At 52.5% G+C, this 15,924-nt stretch overlaps 1 protein-coding gene across 3 annotated transcripts in view; it reads right to left on the reverse strand.

Annotated features, from left to right (window-relative positions):
* Positions 1-15,924, reverse strand: part of AGAP3 (ArfGAP with GTPase domain, ankyrin repeat and PH domain 3) — a 108,996-nt gene that overhangs the window by 64,587 nt on the left and 28,485 nt on the right. The window contains exon 1 of one of the 3 annotated variants that reach the window (XM_035130150.2): positions 10,239-11,076. The exons of the other annotated variants lie outside the window; for them this stretch is intronic. Coding sequence (XP_034986041.2) covers positions 10,239-11,061 — 823 coding nt within the window. The 5' untranslated portion in view covers positions 11,062-11,076. Of the gene's footprint in view, positions 1-10,238; positions 11,077-15,924 lie in introns of those variants that run through there. 3 annotated transcript variants of the gene reach the window in all.

The raw sequence follows: 15,924 nt of genomic DNA on the forward strand, positions 1-15,924 counted from the left end.
GTTTAGCCTGGAGAATAGAAGGTGAAGGGGTGATATGATAGCCATGTTCAAATATATGAAAGGATGTCATATAGAGGAGGGTGAAAGGTTGTTTTCTGATGCTCCAGAGAAGCGGACACGGAGCAATGGATTCAAACTACAAGAAAGAAGATTCCACCTAAACATTAGGAAGAACTTCCTGACAGTAAGAGCTGTTTGGCAGTGGAATTTGCTGCCAAGGAGTGTGGTGGAGTCTCCTTCTTTGGAGGTCTTTAAGCAGAGGCTTGACAGGCTTATGTCAAGAATGCTTTGATGGTGTTTCCTGCTTAGCAGGGGGTTGGACTGGATGGCCCTTGTGGTCTCTTCCAACTCTAGGATTCTATGATTCTAGGGCACTGGACTAGAAGGGTCCTCTTGGGCCTGATCCAGCAGGGTTCTAGTCCTGCCCTTAAGGCTGGGGGAGGCAAGCGCTGCCTGCCTCAGCTGGAGATCCCAGAGCAGCCAAAGGCAGCAGCAGGGAGCCCTCCCTGGGAGGAGGAGGACGAGGAGGAGGAGGAGCAGCCGCTGGCTCTGGGCTTGCCAGAACAGCACCCAAACTGGTTAGGCGAGTCTGGCTGCTCTGGGTCTCTGCAGAGGCATATGCCTCTCAGTGTCATGCCCCCCCTCTCAGAGGCAGGGAAGGAGAGGGGGCACCACAGGCAGAAGGCAGGGGGAGGAATGGGGTCTGTCCAAGAGAGGGAGAGAGAGAGGTCCCCCCCCCTTTCAGGAAGCCTCGCTCAGCTTTGGGAGCCACACAGAGACTCAGCTCATCTCCCTCCCTCTCCTCTTGAAGCTGCCCCATGGAGGAGGCATCTCAGGATGGGGGCAGGGGCGAGGGCTGCAGGCTGGGGGTGGGCCTAACCCCTCCCAACACGCCTGCCCAGGTCAAAGCACAGAGTTCAGCAAACGGGGAGGCCCTCCCACCCCCACCCCCCAGCGGGATTGAGCTCAGCTCCAGCCGCGCCCCAGCCCTGCCCAGACAGGCTGAGCCAGTCTCCTGCAGCACAGAGCCCCCCCCCAAAAAACTACTGCCATCACCTCTTCCTCCTCCACAGCCTCTATGCAGAGACCCAAACATGGCCGTGGAATCATAGAACTGTCAAGTTGGATGGGACCCCGAGGGTCATCCAGCCCAACCCCCTCCAATGCAGGAATCTCAACCCAAGCATCCATGACAGATGGCCATGCAATCTCTGATTAAAAACCTCCCAGGAAGGAGAGGGCCCCCCCACCTCCCAAGGGAGGCCGTTCCTAAGCCAAACTGCTCTTACCCTCACAGCTATTCCGTTAAGACCCAAACTGGGGGCTGGGGTCCTACCTGGACCAGATGCCAAGTGGGCAGGCAAAAGGGTCTCCTACCCCCGACACACACTTTCAAAGCCCTGAATGACTCAGGCCCCCAATATATGAAAGGCTGTCTCCTTTCCTGCAGACCCCCTCGGGGGCTGAGATGGGTAGAGGGGCTCCTCTTGGTCCTTCATCCGAAGAGGTTTGGGGTGGCAGTTAAAGGGAAGATGGCCTTCTCTGTGGTGGCCCCTAAACTGTGGAACTCTCTGCAGAGGTGGGTCTCGCACCTTCACTATTCAGCTTCTGGTATGCTTTTAGGATTCGCCTTGTTTTTTTTTGCAATTGAAAGTTGTTTTAAATATTGCATTTTAAGGTTGCAACCCACCTTGGGGTGAAGGGTGGGCAACAAGTAAACAATCAAACCTGCTCAGATTCATGACTCCATCCATGAGGGCTAGGAACTTGGGGGAGGATTTAGGGAAACTGAGTCACAGCAGACGGACCTCCTCCTGGAGGCACCCACGACTGCACAGGCAACCTCAAGGACACACCTCAGTTACTTCAACACATTTTGACTTCCTTTTCCCACGCAGAAAAGAGCAGCAATGCAATAGTCAAATGCAAATATCTGGAAGGTTCAAATGCAGGTGGGGAGAACAGCCTCCCCACAAAACAAGGACCAGAGCCAGTTATCCCAGAACTGGGAATGGCAGGATTAGAAGCCGGAGGCACCCACAGCCTACAGCACACCAGGGTCCCCACCCTGACCCCCAGTGCACTGCATCCCTGCACTGCAGGGGGTTGGACTAGATGACCACTGGGGTCCCTTCCAGCTCTATGATTCTATTATTCAAGCTTCAACCCCCCCACCAGGCTCCCTCCTTTATTCCAACAGGCCTTCAGGAACTGACTGCTTTTAAAGACAGGCAAGCCTGGCGCCCCGACGTTTCTCTGGCTGTTGCTATTTGCATTTTTAATAGATTTGTTTTTTATATTGTTTGTAATACTTTTCGATGATTGTCTTTTTCCCATGCTTTTAGTTTTTTCTGTTTTATCTCTGTGCTGCATTTTTTTTATCCGTAAGTATAATAATAATAATAATAATTCCTACCTCACAGGATTGTTGTGAGGATGAAATGGGACGGGAGGGGGAGGAACTGTGCTGCCTTCAGCTCCTTGGGAGGAAACGTGGATTATAATATTCTGAATGAATGAACGAAGACGTAAGGGCCCTTTGGACAGGAGCCGAATATACATCCTCTTCCCCCCCCCTTCGCAGAATCTCAGAAATGCCTGTTGCCTTGCAATTCTGCTCTGAGAATGAGGTGGAAAGGGATGCTGCACTGACTTCAGTCCAACAAACACAATTCCTTGTTGTTTTCCTGACCCTCAACTTGGCTCCTTCGCTGCTCATGCCTCACTCTAGACAACTAACAAGGAACTCGAGGAATTAACTTCCTACGGGTAACAGCAAGAATATTACACACAAAAAAGTCTTGGAGGTGACACAGACAACCCACAGTGTGGGGGGGGGGAGAGAGGCATGAAAGGGGGCAGAGGAGAAATATGGAAATCGGCTTTCATGGCCAAATGGACATTTTTGCCGTCGCTGGTAAAAAATAATAATCAAAGAATGCAAAGAAGAGAAACATGTTCTCACAAGTGGTGACTATTAAGTTTCATTATAGCTCTGGTCCCATCACCTCCTGGCAAATAGAAGGGGAAGAAATGGAGGCAGTGAGAGATTTTACTTTCTTGGGCTCCTTGATCACTGCAGATGGTGACAGCAGTCCCGAAATTAAAAGACGCCTGCTTCTTGGGAGAAAAGCAATGACAAACCTAGACAGCATCTTCAAAAGCAGGGACATCACCTTGCCGACAAAGGTCCGTATAGTTAAAGCTATGGTTTTCCCAGTAGTGATGTATGGAAGTGAGAGCTGGACCATAAAGAAGGCTGATCGCCGAAGAATTGATGCTTTTGAATTATGGTGCTGGAGGAGACTCTTGAGAGTCCCATGGACTGCTAGAAGATCAAACCTATCCATTCTGAAGGAAATCAGCCCTGAGTGCTCACTGGAAGGACAGATCCTGAAGCTGAGGCTCCAGTACTTTGGCCACCTCATGAGAAGAGAAGACTCCCTGGAAAAGACCCTGATGTTGGGAAAGATGGAGGGCACAAGGAGAAGGGGACGACAGAGGACAAGATGGTTGGACAGTGTTCTCGAAGCTACGAACATGAGTTTGACCAAACTGCGGGAGGCAGTGGAAGACAGGAGTGCCTGGCGTGCTCTGGTCCATGGGGTCACGAAGAGTCGGACACCACTAAACGACTAAACAACAACAACAACATAGCTCTGTATGTTTCAAAACGGTGGTTGCTCCTCCAGGAACGACCCAGAGACGATCAAAATGGCCAAAGTCAGCTACTGCTATATTAGAGAAGCTCACGCCGCAACAGTATTTAGAATATCTGAGCCGGAATCTGTGATTGAAAACAGCGAAGCCTCATTTGAGGCCATTGCATCAAACGGAACAATGAAAACTGGGGTCAGGATTACGCAGAAGCCGCTTGGCCAAAGCCAAATCTGGGAGTCTGCAGCATCTCTTCAGAGAGTCTCCCTACAATTCAACATTGCTCATTTATAATGGTACCCAATTCGGGTCAAAGATTAATCCAATATGGTTTGCCTGCTTGTTTTAAAAAGAGGCCCTTGGATGCTAAAGAGGTGTCAAGTTATGTGCGCTATTTTCTGACGTGGCCCCAACCATTTGGGACGTGTCCAGAAGAGGGCAACCAAAATGGTCACAAAGGCCTGGAAACGATGCCTTATGAGGAACGGCTTAGGGAGCTGGGTATGTTTAGCCTGGAGAAGGTGAGGGCCCCACCCCATGTGTCTCTTTCGGCCAGAAGGCCGTGATTTCAAACAGAAGGGGACAAATCATAGAATCATAGAGTTGGAAGAGACCACAAAGGCCATCCAGTCCAACCCCCTGCCAAGCAGGAAACACCATCAAAGCATTCTTGACATATGCCTGTCAAGCCTCTGCTTAAAGACCTCCAAAGAAGGAGACTCCACCACACTCCTTGGTAGCAAGTTCCACTGCCGAACAGCTCTTACTGTCAGGAAGTTCTTCCTAATGTTTAGGCAGAATCTTCTTTCTTGAAGTTTGAATCCATTGCTCCGTGTCCGCTTCTCTGGAGCAGCAGAAAACAACCTTTCACCCTCCTCTATATGACATCCTTTTATATATTTGAACATGGCTATCATATCACCCCTTAACCTTCTCTTCTCCAGGCTAAACATACCCAGCTCCCTAAGCCGTTCCTCATAAGGCATCGTTTCCAGGCCTTTGACCATTTTGGAGTCATCTGGCCCCAAAATGGCAACCAGACATTCTGTTTGGCGACCGCAGCCTTGCTTTAAGGAACCCTTCGGCACCTAGCTTAGTTTCCAACACTGCTAGCAACCGATCGACAGCCCTCTCCCCGAGTGTCCTCTTTTAACGCCAAGGCACCTTCCTTCATTTGCCTATTTGCAGTGTTTGTGCTCTTTTGCCAAAAAGGCCCCCAGCGCAGTTGACATCCTATCAGGAGACAGAAGAGCCAGATGCAGGCAGGCAGCAGGAAGGACGTGGCACCCCAAAGAGGATCTTGGAGGGAGGGGGGAGTTTGCATTTCTGGTAGGAAAGAGTCATTGGACCCCTTGAAGGCTAGCAGATTCATCATTGCCCAACCAGCTTTCGTGGGCGGCCAGCGACCTGCATCAGGCAGCCCAATCCTGACTTGCAGGTTCCCCTGAAGGTGCCTGGGTGGGAGGGCTGCAAGAAGGGAGCTCAGGAGGAAAGGAAATGCAGGAAAGCCCAGAAAGGGAGAGTGGAAGAGATGCAGAGTCAGGCTGTGGGACCATCTATGCAGCGCATGACTCCCCCAGCCCCACAGGCTTCGTTCAGGGGCTCCCGGGCATCTCTGCCAGGAACATAAGCAAAATCTGAATTCTGTGGAATTGCAGCTGCAAGGCAATAAAATGTAATATGTTTTAAAGAAAATGAGGGATAAAAACACAATTAAAAATCGCTCGGCTTCGCAATGGCTACAACAGGGCATAATAGGCATTGGTTGTCTGCCAGGACCCTCGGGAATCTTCAAGTGGGGGGAGGACATTTGGCTCTCCAGGGTTCCTGCCAGCCCTAGGGCACCCTCCTGCCCCCTTCCTTCTATCCACAGAGCGCAGGTGTTGCCTGACATCCTCTGCCCCCACCCAAAACACACAGACTCCCGGTTTGGCCTCCTGCCCAGCTCCTTGGCTTGGCTTGCCATCCCTGGCATGATGACCTCACCTCACCTCACCCCCAGACTGGTGCCCAGGCACGTCCCTCTGGCATTTACCTGCCCTTCCTGTGCCAAACCCTGCCCCTCTCCTGCCTTCACCAGCATCTTCCCACCAGAGGGTCCCTCCAGACATCTCAGGAAGGCCACTGGACCTCAGGGCTATGGAGCATGCAGAGGTAACAGTAAGAGCTGTTTGGCAGTGGAATTTGCTGCCAAGGAGTGTGGTGGAGTCTCCTTCTTTGGAGGTCTTTAAGTGGAGGCTTGACAGCCATCTGTCAGGAATGCTTTGATGGTGTTTCCTGCTTGGCAGGGGGTTGGACTGGATGGCCCTTGTGGTCTCTTCCAACTCTATGATTCTATGACTTCCATCCTCAACCCCCAGCAGAATCTCCCAGTAGGGCCGAGAGAGACCCCAGGGCCTGAAAGCAGGGTTAGAAACTCAGATATATAAGCGAGGCGGCAAATGGCTCCTTAAACCAGGCTGACAGTCGCCAAAATGGATTGCCTAGTTGCCATTTGGGGGCCTAACAGCTCAAAAGTCGTATTTTTCAAAATGAAATTTGGGTTCCTGAAATTCAATCCAATTGTGCAGATAAAATATACCGGACAGAATTCTACAGGACGGGGTGAAAGGAGTCCCGATCCAAGGATCCCCACATGGGGGAGATGTCAGACGCCATTCTAGCACCCGGGTATCTTCCCTTGGGTCGCAAGTGGCCAAAATCCAGGTGCTAAATATGCCTGGCTAATTTCGAACACTGCTCTTGGGTGCTAGCTTGGGGTGCCGGGATGGGGGCAGACAGAGCCTGGGACCTCCTCTCTGGGTCCCTTACCCCAAGTGCTGTCCTTGACCCACTTCACCTCCCACCCCAATTCATTGGGCCTGTGCTTCGTCAGAGGCAACGCTGGATCAGAGCCTCTTGACTAGTCTGCCCTTTATCGTATGCAGATCTGGCCAGGATCAAACTCCCCCCCCCCCCAACATCGAGAACCAGGAAATTCTCCCATGGCCAGTGACAGAAATATCCCAGGCGCATTTTGCGACTGGCGCGGGTCCAACTGCGACCACATGGAGATCTCTGGGTGCCAGGCTGGCAACTGGGGGAAAGCCTAACATCCCTCAGAGAAGGAGCTGAAATATTTTCCTTGAAGCTTGATTTTGTTTTATATGATGTTTTAATTGTGTTGGGAACAGCTTTGAGGTTTGTTCTTTAAAATATAAAGTGGCACAGAAATGGAATTACAGTCGTACCTTGTTTTTCAAACAGAATGTATTCCGGAAGCCAGTTTGATTTCCGAAACGTTTGGAAACCAAAGCATGGATTCCGGTTGGCTGCAGAGTTCCAAGTTGTTTGTGAACAAAGCTCTTTGAAAACCAATGTATAACAACAACAACAACAACACTTCATTAGAAAAAGGCACCTTTCTTCCTCCCCCTTCCCACCAGCAGCTCCTTAGCTTTAGCTTCTGCCCCAGCCAAGGACCTCATGTCTTGAAGGATCCACTGACAGCCAACCAGGGGGCTGGGTCAGAGCAGGGGCCCCTCCAGCTCCATACTGCGGGCACAGACTGGCAGCAGCGCTCAAGGATTCCAGGCAGAGATGTGGAGACAGAGGCCTTTGGCTTGCTCAGGGAGATGCTCTGCCCACCGAGCAACGGAGGATGGATCAAGGCAGCTTAGTAACCAGGTGTTTGCCAGGGAAAACAAGAGTCTGCAGTCCAAACGAAGTGTCCTCTACCTGAAGGTGCCTGGGTGGGTCGAGGGGCCTGTCCTGCCCCCCCACCTTCCCACCTGGCCCATCGCCGGGGTCTCTAACCACCCAGCTGTGCAGAAACCGGCGGCGGCAGCAGCTGCCTCTTGGGCCAAGCTGGGGTGTGCCAGGGTTGCAGCGGCTCAGAATCCTTTGCCCACTGGCACCCATCTCTCTTCTCTAGGGTGGCAGCTGGGGGGGGGAAAGGGATGGGGGCTGGTAGCTGCACACCAGGCGCGCTGCACACCTGGCTTTGGGGTGGGAGGGGAGAGAGGAGAGAGAATTGCTCTTTCCAGAGGTTCTTGGTGCAATGATTCTGGGACCCCCGAGGGGGTGGGTGGGTGGGGAGACTCCCACAGCCACATTCCTGGCCCACCTGCAGCCCCGGGTCAAAGGGGTCCCTTGGCTCACCAGCTTCTTGTCTGGGGTTGGTCTGTGAGCAGCCAGAGGGAAAGGATCACAGAGTTGGAAGGGACCCCCAAGGGCCATCTAGTCCACCCCACTGCAATGCAGGAATCAGGGTGGATAAAAATCAATGATTTTTTTTAAAAAAATTAAAAATGGATTTTTTTATTTAAATCGGATTTTTTAAAATTTTAATCGGATTTTTAAAATAAAATCCTTTTGGAGGAAAAATATTTTTAAAGATAGTTTTCTATTTAAGTTACATTATAGTCTAAAGCAGGCACCCCCAAACTTCAGCCCTCCACATGTTTTGGACTACAGTTCCCATCATCCCTGATCACTGGTCCTGTTAGCGAGGGATGATGGGAGTTGTAGGCCAAAACATCTGGAGGGCCACAGTTTGGGGAAGCCTGGTCTAAAGGTTATTCATCAAAAAATAAGGATTTGTTTTAAGTTTTTCACTCAGTCAAAGTTCATTTTTAAAAAATTGTTTAACCACACCAGTTAACAAACATGGATACATATGTTCTAATGTTATTGTTTCAGTTAAATAAATTGTTTAAATTGTTATTAAGGAAATGATTATGTTTCTCCTTCCATTAAAGTACAGCAGAAAAGTTGTCCAAATATAAACAGTTAACTTATTAAACCTCACTACAATTTCATAATTATTTGTCTAGGTATTTCTGATAGTATAACCAAATCAGTATTTTTTTATATAACTGTAAAAACTACTCTGAAAATTTATTATTCCAAAAACGAAGCCTCCACCTGGTTGCAAAGATTAAGGTTATACCAGCAAGAATGAGTCTTTCTGTAAAAAGAGAGAGAGATTTAAATCCAGTCTTACTGACTAGTCATTTAAATCGTGATTTAAATCGATTTGATTTCAATCAGATCCACCCGGCAGGAATCACAGCTGCAGCGACCCTGACAAACGGCCCCCCCAACCTCTGCTAAAAAATCTCCAAGGAAGGAGAGCCTGAGTCAGAAGGGAAAGCGGCCAGGGTGGGGTTGGGTGAGAAGAGAACATTTTTAAAGAGAGCCCCTTCCCGCTGCAAACCCACGCCACTTCCATGCCCCTCCCATGCCAGCTTCTAGGCAGACTCCAGCTAAGCCCCCCCCCCCCGGGCAGCAGGAAAGTTTGTCTGTCCAGCCTCCCTCCAGAGCTACAGTGGCACCAAGGGCAAAAGTCCTCCTGGCACCGCCTTAAAATCTCTCCCTGCCCCCCAGCCCAGCCAAGGGACGCTCCTGGTCTGCAGGCTGCCAGTGGGCCTAAACACCCCCCAGAAAAAGGCATGGACTCCTGCCAGCTGCCCTCCAGCAAGCCCAGTCTCAGTTAACAACCTAGCAACGCTAGCAGCCTACTCCGCAGGGTTGCTGGCTAGACAACCAGTCAAAATTGCAATCATAATAATTATTTCAGCATACTGTATGTGCGGCTAAAAAGTTGCAAACTTTTAAGGAAAACACACAGGAAGGAGCTGCCTTTGAACACACTCTAGCTCAGCATTGCCAACCCAGACTGGCAGCAGCTCCGGAGGCGTTCCCAGTCCTGTGCGCAGCTGCCGGCAGGGACTGAGCCAGGAACATTCTGCATGCAGAGCGGGTGTTCTGTCGCTGAGCTACGATGCCCGAGAGCGAGTGGTGGAGCAGCGGTTAGGGTAATAGAATCACAGAAATGTAGAATCGGAAGGGAGCCTGAAGGTCATCCAGTCCAACCCCCTGCAATGCAGGAATCTCAGCTAAAGCATCCGTGACAGGTGGCCAGCCAACCTCTGCTTAGAAACCTCCAAGGAAGGAGAAGAGGACCGTTGTCAGAAAGCTCCTCCTGTTCTCACCGTGGCCAACCAGATGCCTCAAATGGAAACCGACAACCAGGATTCGAACTCAAGAGCAATGATGTCCCCTCCAGGGATTTCCAGCAACTGGGATTCAGAAGCATTGCTACCTCTGACTCTGGAGGGAGAACAGAGCCAGCTATTGATACCTGTCTCCATGAATTTGTTTAAAGCCACCCCTATCTCTTGTGGGAGGGAGTTCCACAGTTTAACTTTTTGTATCCATCTTGAATCTCCTTGTTCAACATCACTGAAGACCCACACGTTCTCTCTTGTGGGAGGGAGTTCCACAGTTTAACTTTATTAAACTGACCAGCCAACCTCTGCTTCAAACCCTTCAATCGTCAGAGGAGGACCTGGAGAGCACGTTCAAATCCACCCACTTAGCCATGAAGTGGCCAGTCCTCCCTCTGCGCCTAGCCTACCTAGCAGGGCTGTTGTGGGGTGGAGGAGGAGTATGTAGGCCACCTCCAGCTACATGGAGGAACGGTCGGGATATATATGCAACAAAGAAATCCATTAAACAGAATACCGTCCACCTCCCCAGACCCCCCTCAAAGAAAACCACAGCCTTGGTGCTGCTTCCCGGCGTTTCTCCGTCCTTACCGGGCGCTCTCCCGCTGCTGCGGCGGCTCCCCACCGAGACGAGGATGGGCTCGGCCCCCGGGAGGCTCCAGAGGGCGCTGGCGGGGCTCCCGCGGGGGTCGAGGGGGCTGAAGGAGCGGCCCGCGCAGCGTTCTCGGCGCCGGAGACGGCCCGCCAGCAGTTTCCAGAGGCTGCCTCCGCCGCCGCCGGCGGGGCGCGCCCGGTCCACCCGGGGCTGCGCGGCGTCGGGGTAGAGCAGGTCCCGCTTGCTGGGGAAGGTGTGCAGGGAGGTGGCGTCGCCCTCGCTGCGGGTGCGGAGGCGCGCGGGGCGCAGCAGGCCGGAGCCCGAGCGGTGCAGCTCTTGGCCGCGGCGCAGGCGGAAGCTGAAGCTCTTGCGCAGCGAGCTGAGGCCCTTGCGCGCCCCGTCGGCGCGGGCGCCGAACAGGTTCCAGCGCCGGCTGCCCCACAGCGAGCCGCCGCGCAGGAACCCGCCGGGCTCCGTCGGGGGCGCCTCCGTCGGCGGGAAGGCGGCGCTGGCCGGGCGCGGCGCCCCTTCCTCGTCGTGCCGTCGGGGCGAGCGGAGGCGCAGGAAGTCCAGGAAGCCGCTCCGCGCTCGCGTCGGGGGCCGGGCGGCTCCGAGGGGACCTACGCCCAGCCCGTTGCCCACCGAGCAGAGGCTCTTGGGGCGCTGCCGCTGGCGCTCGGCCGCCTTGAGGGCCGCCTGGACGGCGGGCACGCCTTGCAAGTCCAGCGACTCGCACACGCTGACGGCGCGGCGCGGGCACGCGCGGGGGGTCCCCGGCGGGCGGCCCGCTTCACTCCAGCGCCAGCCCTCGGCAGCCATCCTCGACGGCGCGCCCTGGCCGGCTGCCGCTGCTGGGCATCCCCGCGGGGCTCACTGCCGGGCCCGGGCCGCCCCGCGCCCCATGCCGCCGCCGCCGCCGCGTCCGCGCTGGCCTGGCCCCGTCGCTGGCAGAGCCTCCTCTGGCTCGCGCATCGCAGCCCGCGCCAGGCAGCGACGTGCCCGGGCCTGGCCCCGACAGCGCCTCGCAAACTCTGGCGCGGATCCCGCCCTGCTCGGAGCGGAGGCCCGACGGGCGCGCAGCTGGGAAGGCGCAAGGCGGCCTCGCCCAAGACGGAGAGGGGCCGGCAGCGGCGCGGCACCCACGGCGGGGCCGAGGAAGAGGGCGAGCCGTCGGGCCACCCAGCCCTGGGGCGAGGAGCTGCGCGGTGGGGCCAGCGGAAAGGCAAACACGGGCTCGGCCGTCTGGGAGGCTGCGGGCGAGATCCACTCCAGAAAGGCTTGCTGCGGGACCAGTTCTGGAGGCTCCAAACCCGGCCCCCGAGCTCAGGCATCTGCCAGGGGGGACGGGCACCCATTAGCCCCCACCCCCACCCCAGCCCGAGAGCTTCCGAAACCCCAACCGTTTCTTTCCTAATGCAACAGCACCCTCTGCTGCACAGTCGAGGCTCTGCCCGGAGCCCAGCCAATCCTGCGAAAAGATAAGCCCCCCCCCCCCGGTCAAGGAAAGGTTAATCCACGCAGCCCAGAGGCGTCTCCTCTGGCGAGCGGCTACTGCCAGTCACTTGCCCCCACCCCCCTGCATGCCGGGTTCGGGACTGTCTGCGCACAAAAGAGCCTCCTGCTCTGGAGGGCAGGACTCGAACCCATGGCTTCAAGTTACAAGAAATGGAGATTCCGACTCAACACCAGGAAGAACTTTCTGACAAGAAGAGAGCTGTTTGGCAGCGGAAGAGTCTCCTTCCGGAGGTGGTGGATTCTCCTTTCTTGGAGTTTTTTAAGCAGAGGTTGGGTGGCCATCTGTCAGGGATGCTTGAGCTGAGATTCCTGCATTGCCGGGGGTTGGACTAGATGACCCATGGGATCCCTTCCAACTCTACCATTCCGTGATTCTATGAAAGCAGGGCGCTCTGCCACTAAGCATGGCTTCTGCCAACAGCCAGTGCATGGAAGAGGTGAAGGAGGAAGGACAGCCGTCTCGGCCTCCGCTGAGCAGCAACACCTTGGGCTCAGGTGCATTTGTCTGTGGCAGCTTCCACCAGAACCCCCTGCACACGAGTAATAGCATAGCTGTTACAGGTACCACATGATAATACCTGCTCCATGTTTGCGAGAAATCAACCTTTTAGCGTGATCTTGGCGCCTATCCTTTGGAACTCCTTGCCTATTGATATCAAGCAGGTGCCTTTACTGCAGGCATCCCCAAACTTCGGCCCTCCAGATGTTTTGGACTACAATTCCCATCATCCCTGACCACTGGTCCTGTTAGCTAGGGATCATGGGAGTTGTAGGCCAAAACATCTGGAGGGCCGCAGTTTGGGGATGCCTGCTTTACTGCAATCTTTTTGGCACCTAAAAACATTTGTGTTTGGATAAGCCTTCCAGTTGCTTAGTAAGCTAATGCGAGTTTTACTGGTTTGTTTGTTTTTTTGTCTGCTGTTGTTTTAACTCTTTGAAAGCTTTAAATTGTGGTCAATTTTTCCTATGGCTAATTTTATTTTATTTATAAATTGCTCGGAGATTGGGGTCGATTTGTTTATCCAGCAAGTGGCATATAAAATTTAGGAAATAAAATAATCCCCGGGCAGAAGCTCACGGCCTCCCTTTGTATTGAGAGCCACAGATCCGCCTGCCAGGCTGCCTTGGCACATGCTGGGCATTGTTGGCCAATCTGAGGTTTGCAGGAGGTGGCACATGCCACCTCCTGCCCGCCGGAAGCAGCGCTGGCTTGTTGGATCCCTGGCCAATGTCCACACAGAACGGCGCAAGGTCCTCCCCTCGGACTTTGCCGCTTGCCTGAGGGGCCTCTTTGCATGTGAAAGTCCAGTCTGCCTTTGGCCGGGAGGGGCGGCCTCTGGAGGGGCATGGAGGCCCAGCCACCCATCCAGGTTTGGGGAAAGTGGGTCACTCCTGGAGCTCCTTCACAGAGACTCAGCCCACCTGAGTGACTCCGATTCTCAAGCCTTTATTGGCATATGTATAATAATAATAATAATTTAATAATAATAATTTATTCTTTATACCCCACCCATCAGGCCGGGTCTCCCCAGCCACTCTGGGCAGCTTCCAACAGAAAAATAAAACACAATAATCTATTAAACATTAAAAGCCTCCCTGAACAGGGCTGCCTTCAGATGTCTTCTAAAAGTCTGGTAGTTGTTTTCCTTTTTGACATCTGTTGGGAGGGCGTTCCACAGGGCAGGTGCCACCACCAAGAAGGCCCTCTGCCTAGTTCCCTGCAACTTGGCTTCTCGCAACGAGGGAACTGCCAGTAGGGTTCAATACTAAACATCCCATAAAAATACCCTGTATCTAACACACAAGTTAGTGCCGTCTAGCTTTCACAAATCCTCACTGCAGGTTGCAGAAACTTGGCTCCTACCTCCATCCTAAGTAAACATAAGGAAGGCTACCTTGCATTTGTCCGAATTCCACTCCCTAATAGCAACCAACTGATTAATAAACATAGATCAAACTGTCAGCTACCAGGATCAGTGCAAAAGAACATGCCAGGCTGGTCCCATTTGTCTCTGTCCAGAGAGGCAGGGCTGTTTTCTGGAATCTCCCCTGTGGCGCCGCTGAGGGGAAGCCATTCAGTCTCGCCAGCGTGTTGGCCCTGCGTCGATTCGGGTTGGTCAAAGGGGAGAGAAAAGTCCGCCCTGGCTTCTCACCACGCACAATCCCCAGACTTGCCCAGGTGTTCGTCCCAATTTGGCCGCCTGGACTTTGAAGTCATCTTATTTTACTTGTTATTTTGTATTATATTTACTGTTTTTAATTAGGTTTTTGTAATTTTGGATTAATTCCAAATTAATCTTAATTCTGGAATTAAGATTGCCGGAAGAAATATCAACAACCTCAGGTATGCAGATGACACAACCTTGATGGCAGAAAGCGAGGAGGAATTAAAGAACCTTTTAATGAGGGTGAAAGAGGAGAGCGCAAAATATGGTCTGAAGCTCAACATCAAAAAAACCTAGATCATGGCCACTGGTCCCATCACCTCCTGGCAAATAGAAGGGGAAGAAATGGAGGCAGTGAGAGATTTTAGTTTCTTGGGCTCCTTGATCACTGCAGATGGTGACAGCAGTCACGAAATTAAAAGACGCCTGCTTCTTGGGAGAAAAGCAATGACAAACCTAGACAGCATCTTAAAAAGCAGAGACATCACCTTGCCGACAAAGGTCCGTATAGTTAAAGCTATGGTTTTCCCAGTAGTGATGTATGGAAGTGAGAGCTGGACCATAAAGAAGGCTGATCGCCGAAGAATTGATGCTTTTGAATTATGGTGCTGGAGGAGACTCTTGAGAGTCCCATGGACTGCTAGAAGATCAAACCTATCCATTCTTAAGGAAATCAGCCCTGAGTGCTCCCTGGAAGGACAGATCGTGAAGCTGAGGCTCCAATACTTTGGCCACCTCATGAGAAGAGAAGAATCCTTGGAAAAGACCCTGATGTTGGGAAAGATTGAGGGCACTAGGAGAAGGGGACGACAGAGGACAAGATGGCTGGACAGTGTTCTCGAAGCTATGAACATGAGTTTGACCAAACTGCGGGAGGCAGTGCAAGACAGGAGTGCCTGGCGTGCTATGGTCCATGGGGTCACGAAGAGTCGGACACGACTAAACGACTAAACAACAACAACAATGGTTTTCCCAGTAGTGATGTATGGAAGTGAGAGCTGGACCATAAAGAAGGCTGATCGCCGAAGAATTGATGCTTTTGAATTATGGTGCTGGAGGAGACTCTTGAGAGTCCCATGGAGTGGAAGAAGATCAAACCTATCCATTCTTAAGGAAATCAGCCCTGAGTGCTCCCTGGAAGGACAGATCGTGAAGCTAAGGCTCCAATACTTTGGCCACCTCATGAGAAGAGAAGAATCATAGAAAAGACCCTGATGTTGGGAAAGATGGAGGGCACTAGGAGAAGGGGACGTCAGAGGACAAGATGGTTGGACAGTGTTCTCGAGGCTACGAACATGAGTTTGACCAAACTGCGGGAGGCAGTGCAAGACAGGAGTGCCTGGCGTGCTATGGTCCATGGGGTCACGAAGAGTCGGACACGACTAAACGACTAAACAACAACAACAATTTTGGATTATGCGGAATGCTTTATCGGAGTGGATGTAGCAACCGATTAATTTCATTGTTCCCGCAAGGGGACAATGACAATAAAGATATCTTATCTTATCTTATCAATTTCTGGGAATCTGTTGTTTTAACGATCTGCATTGGATTATCTCAAACACAGAATCTTCGGACAAGCGCACAGGGTGTCTGGGGAGATTCCTCTCCCTCTCATTTTATTCTCACACCCCTCTTAACCATCCCGATGGTGGGTATTCAGCTAATATGTCTGTAACTAGACTATTAGGTAATGCAGCCGCAACTCTTGGCAGCCATGCTAAAAGTCTTTGGCTTGTTTCTAGGCATAGGGCAGCGTAGGGGACACCATTTGGTACATCAAAAATGGATTGAAGGGTAATAAAACCTTTTTTAGGGCAGCAAAGTCCACAGAGCGGCTTTGCAGCCGCAGGGGCCTTGCAAGATCTCTGAAGAAATGGGGAATCTGTCCCTGTTGCTCTGCTCCAAATCTTGCTCCTGGCTGTCTCCCCGTAGAAAGCCCCCCCCCCCGCAGAGGCCCTGCTGTCTGTACCAGCCTGCTGCAGTGTGGATAGCTCAGTCA

This window comes from Zootoca vivipara, chromosome 12 (assembly GCF_963506605.1).
Source record: "Zootoca vivipara chromosome 12, rZooViv1.1, whole genome shotgun sequence".
Taxonomy (NCBI): domain Eukaryota; kingdom Metazoa; phylum Chordata; class Lepidosauria; order Squamata; family Lacertidae; genus Zootoca; species Zootoca vivipara.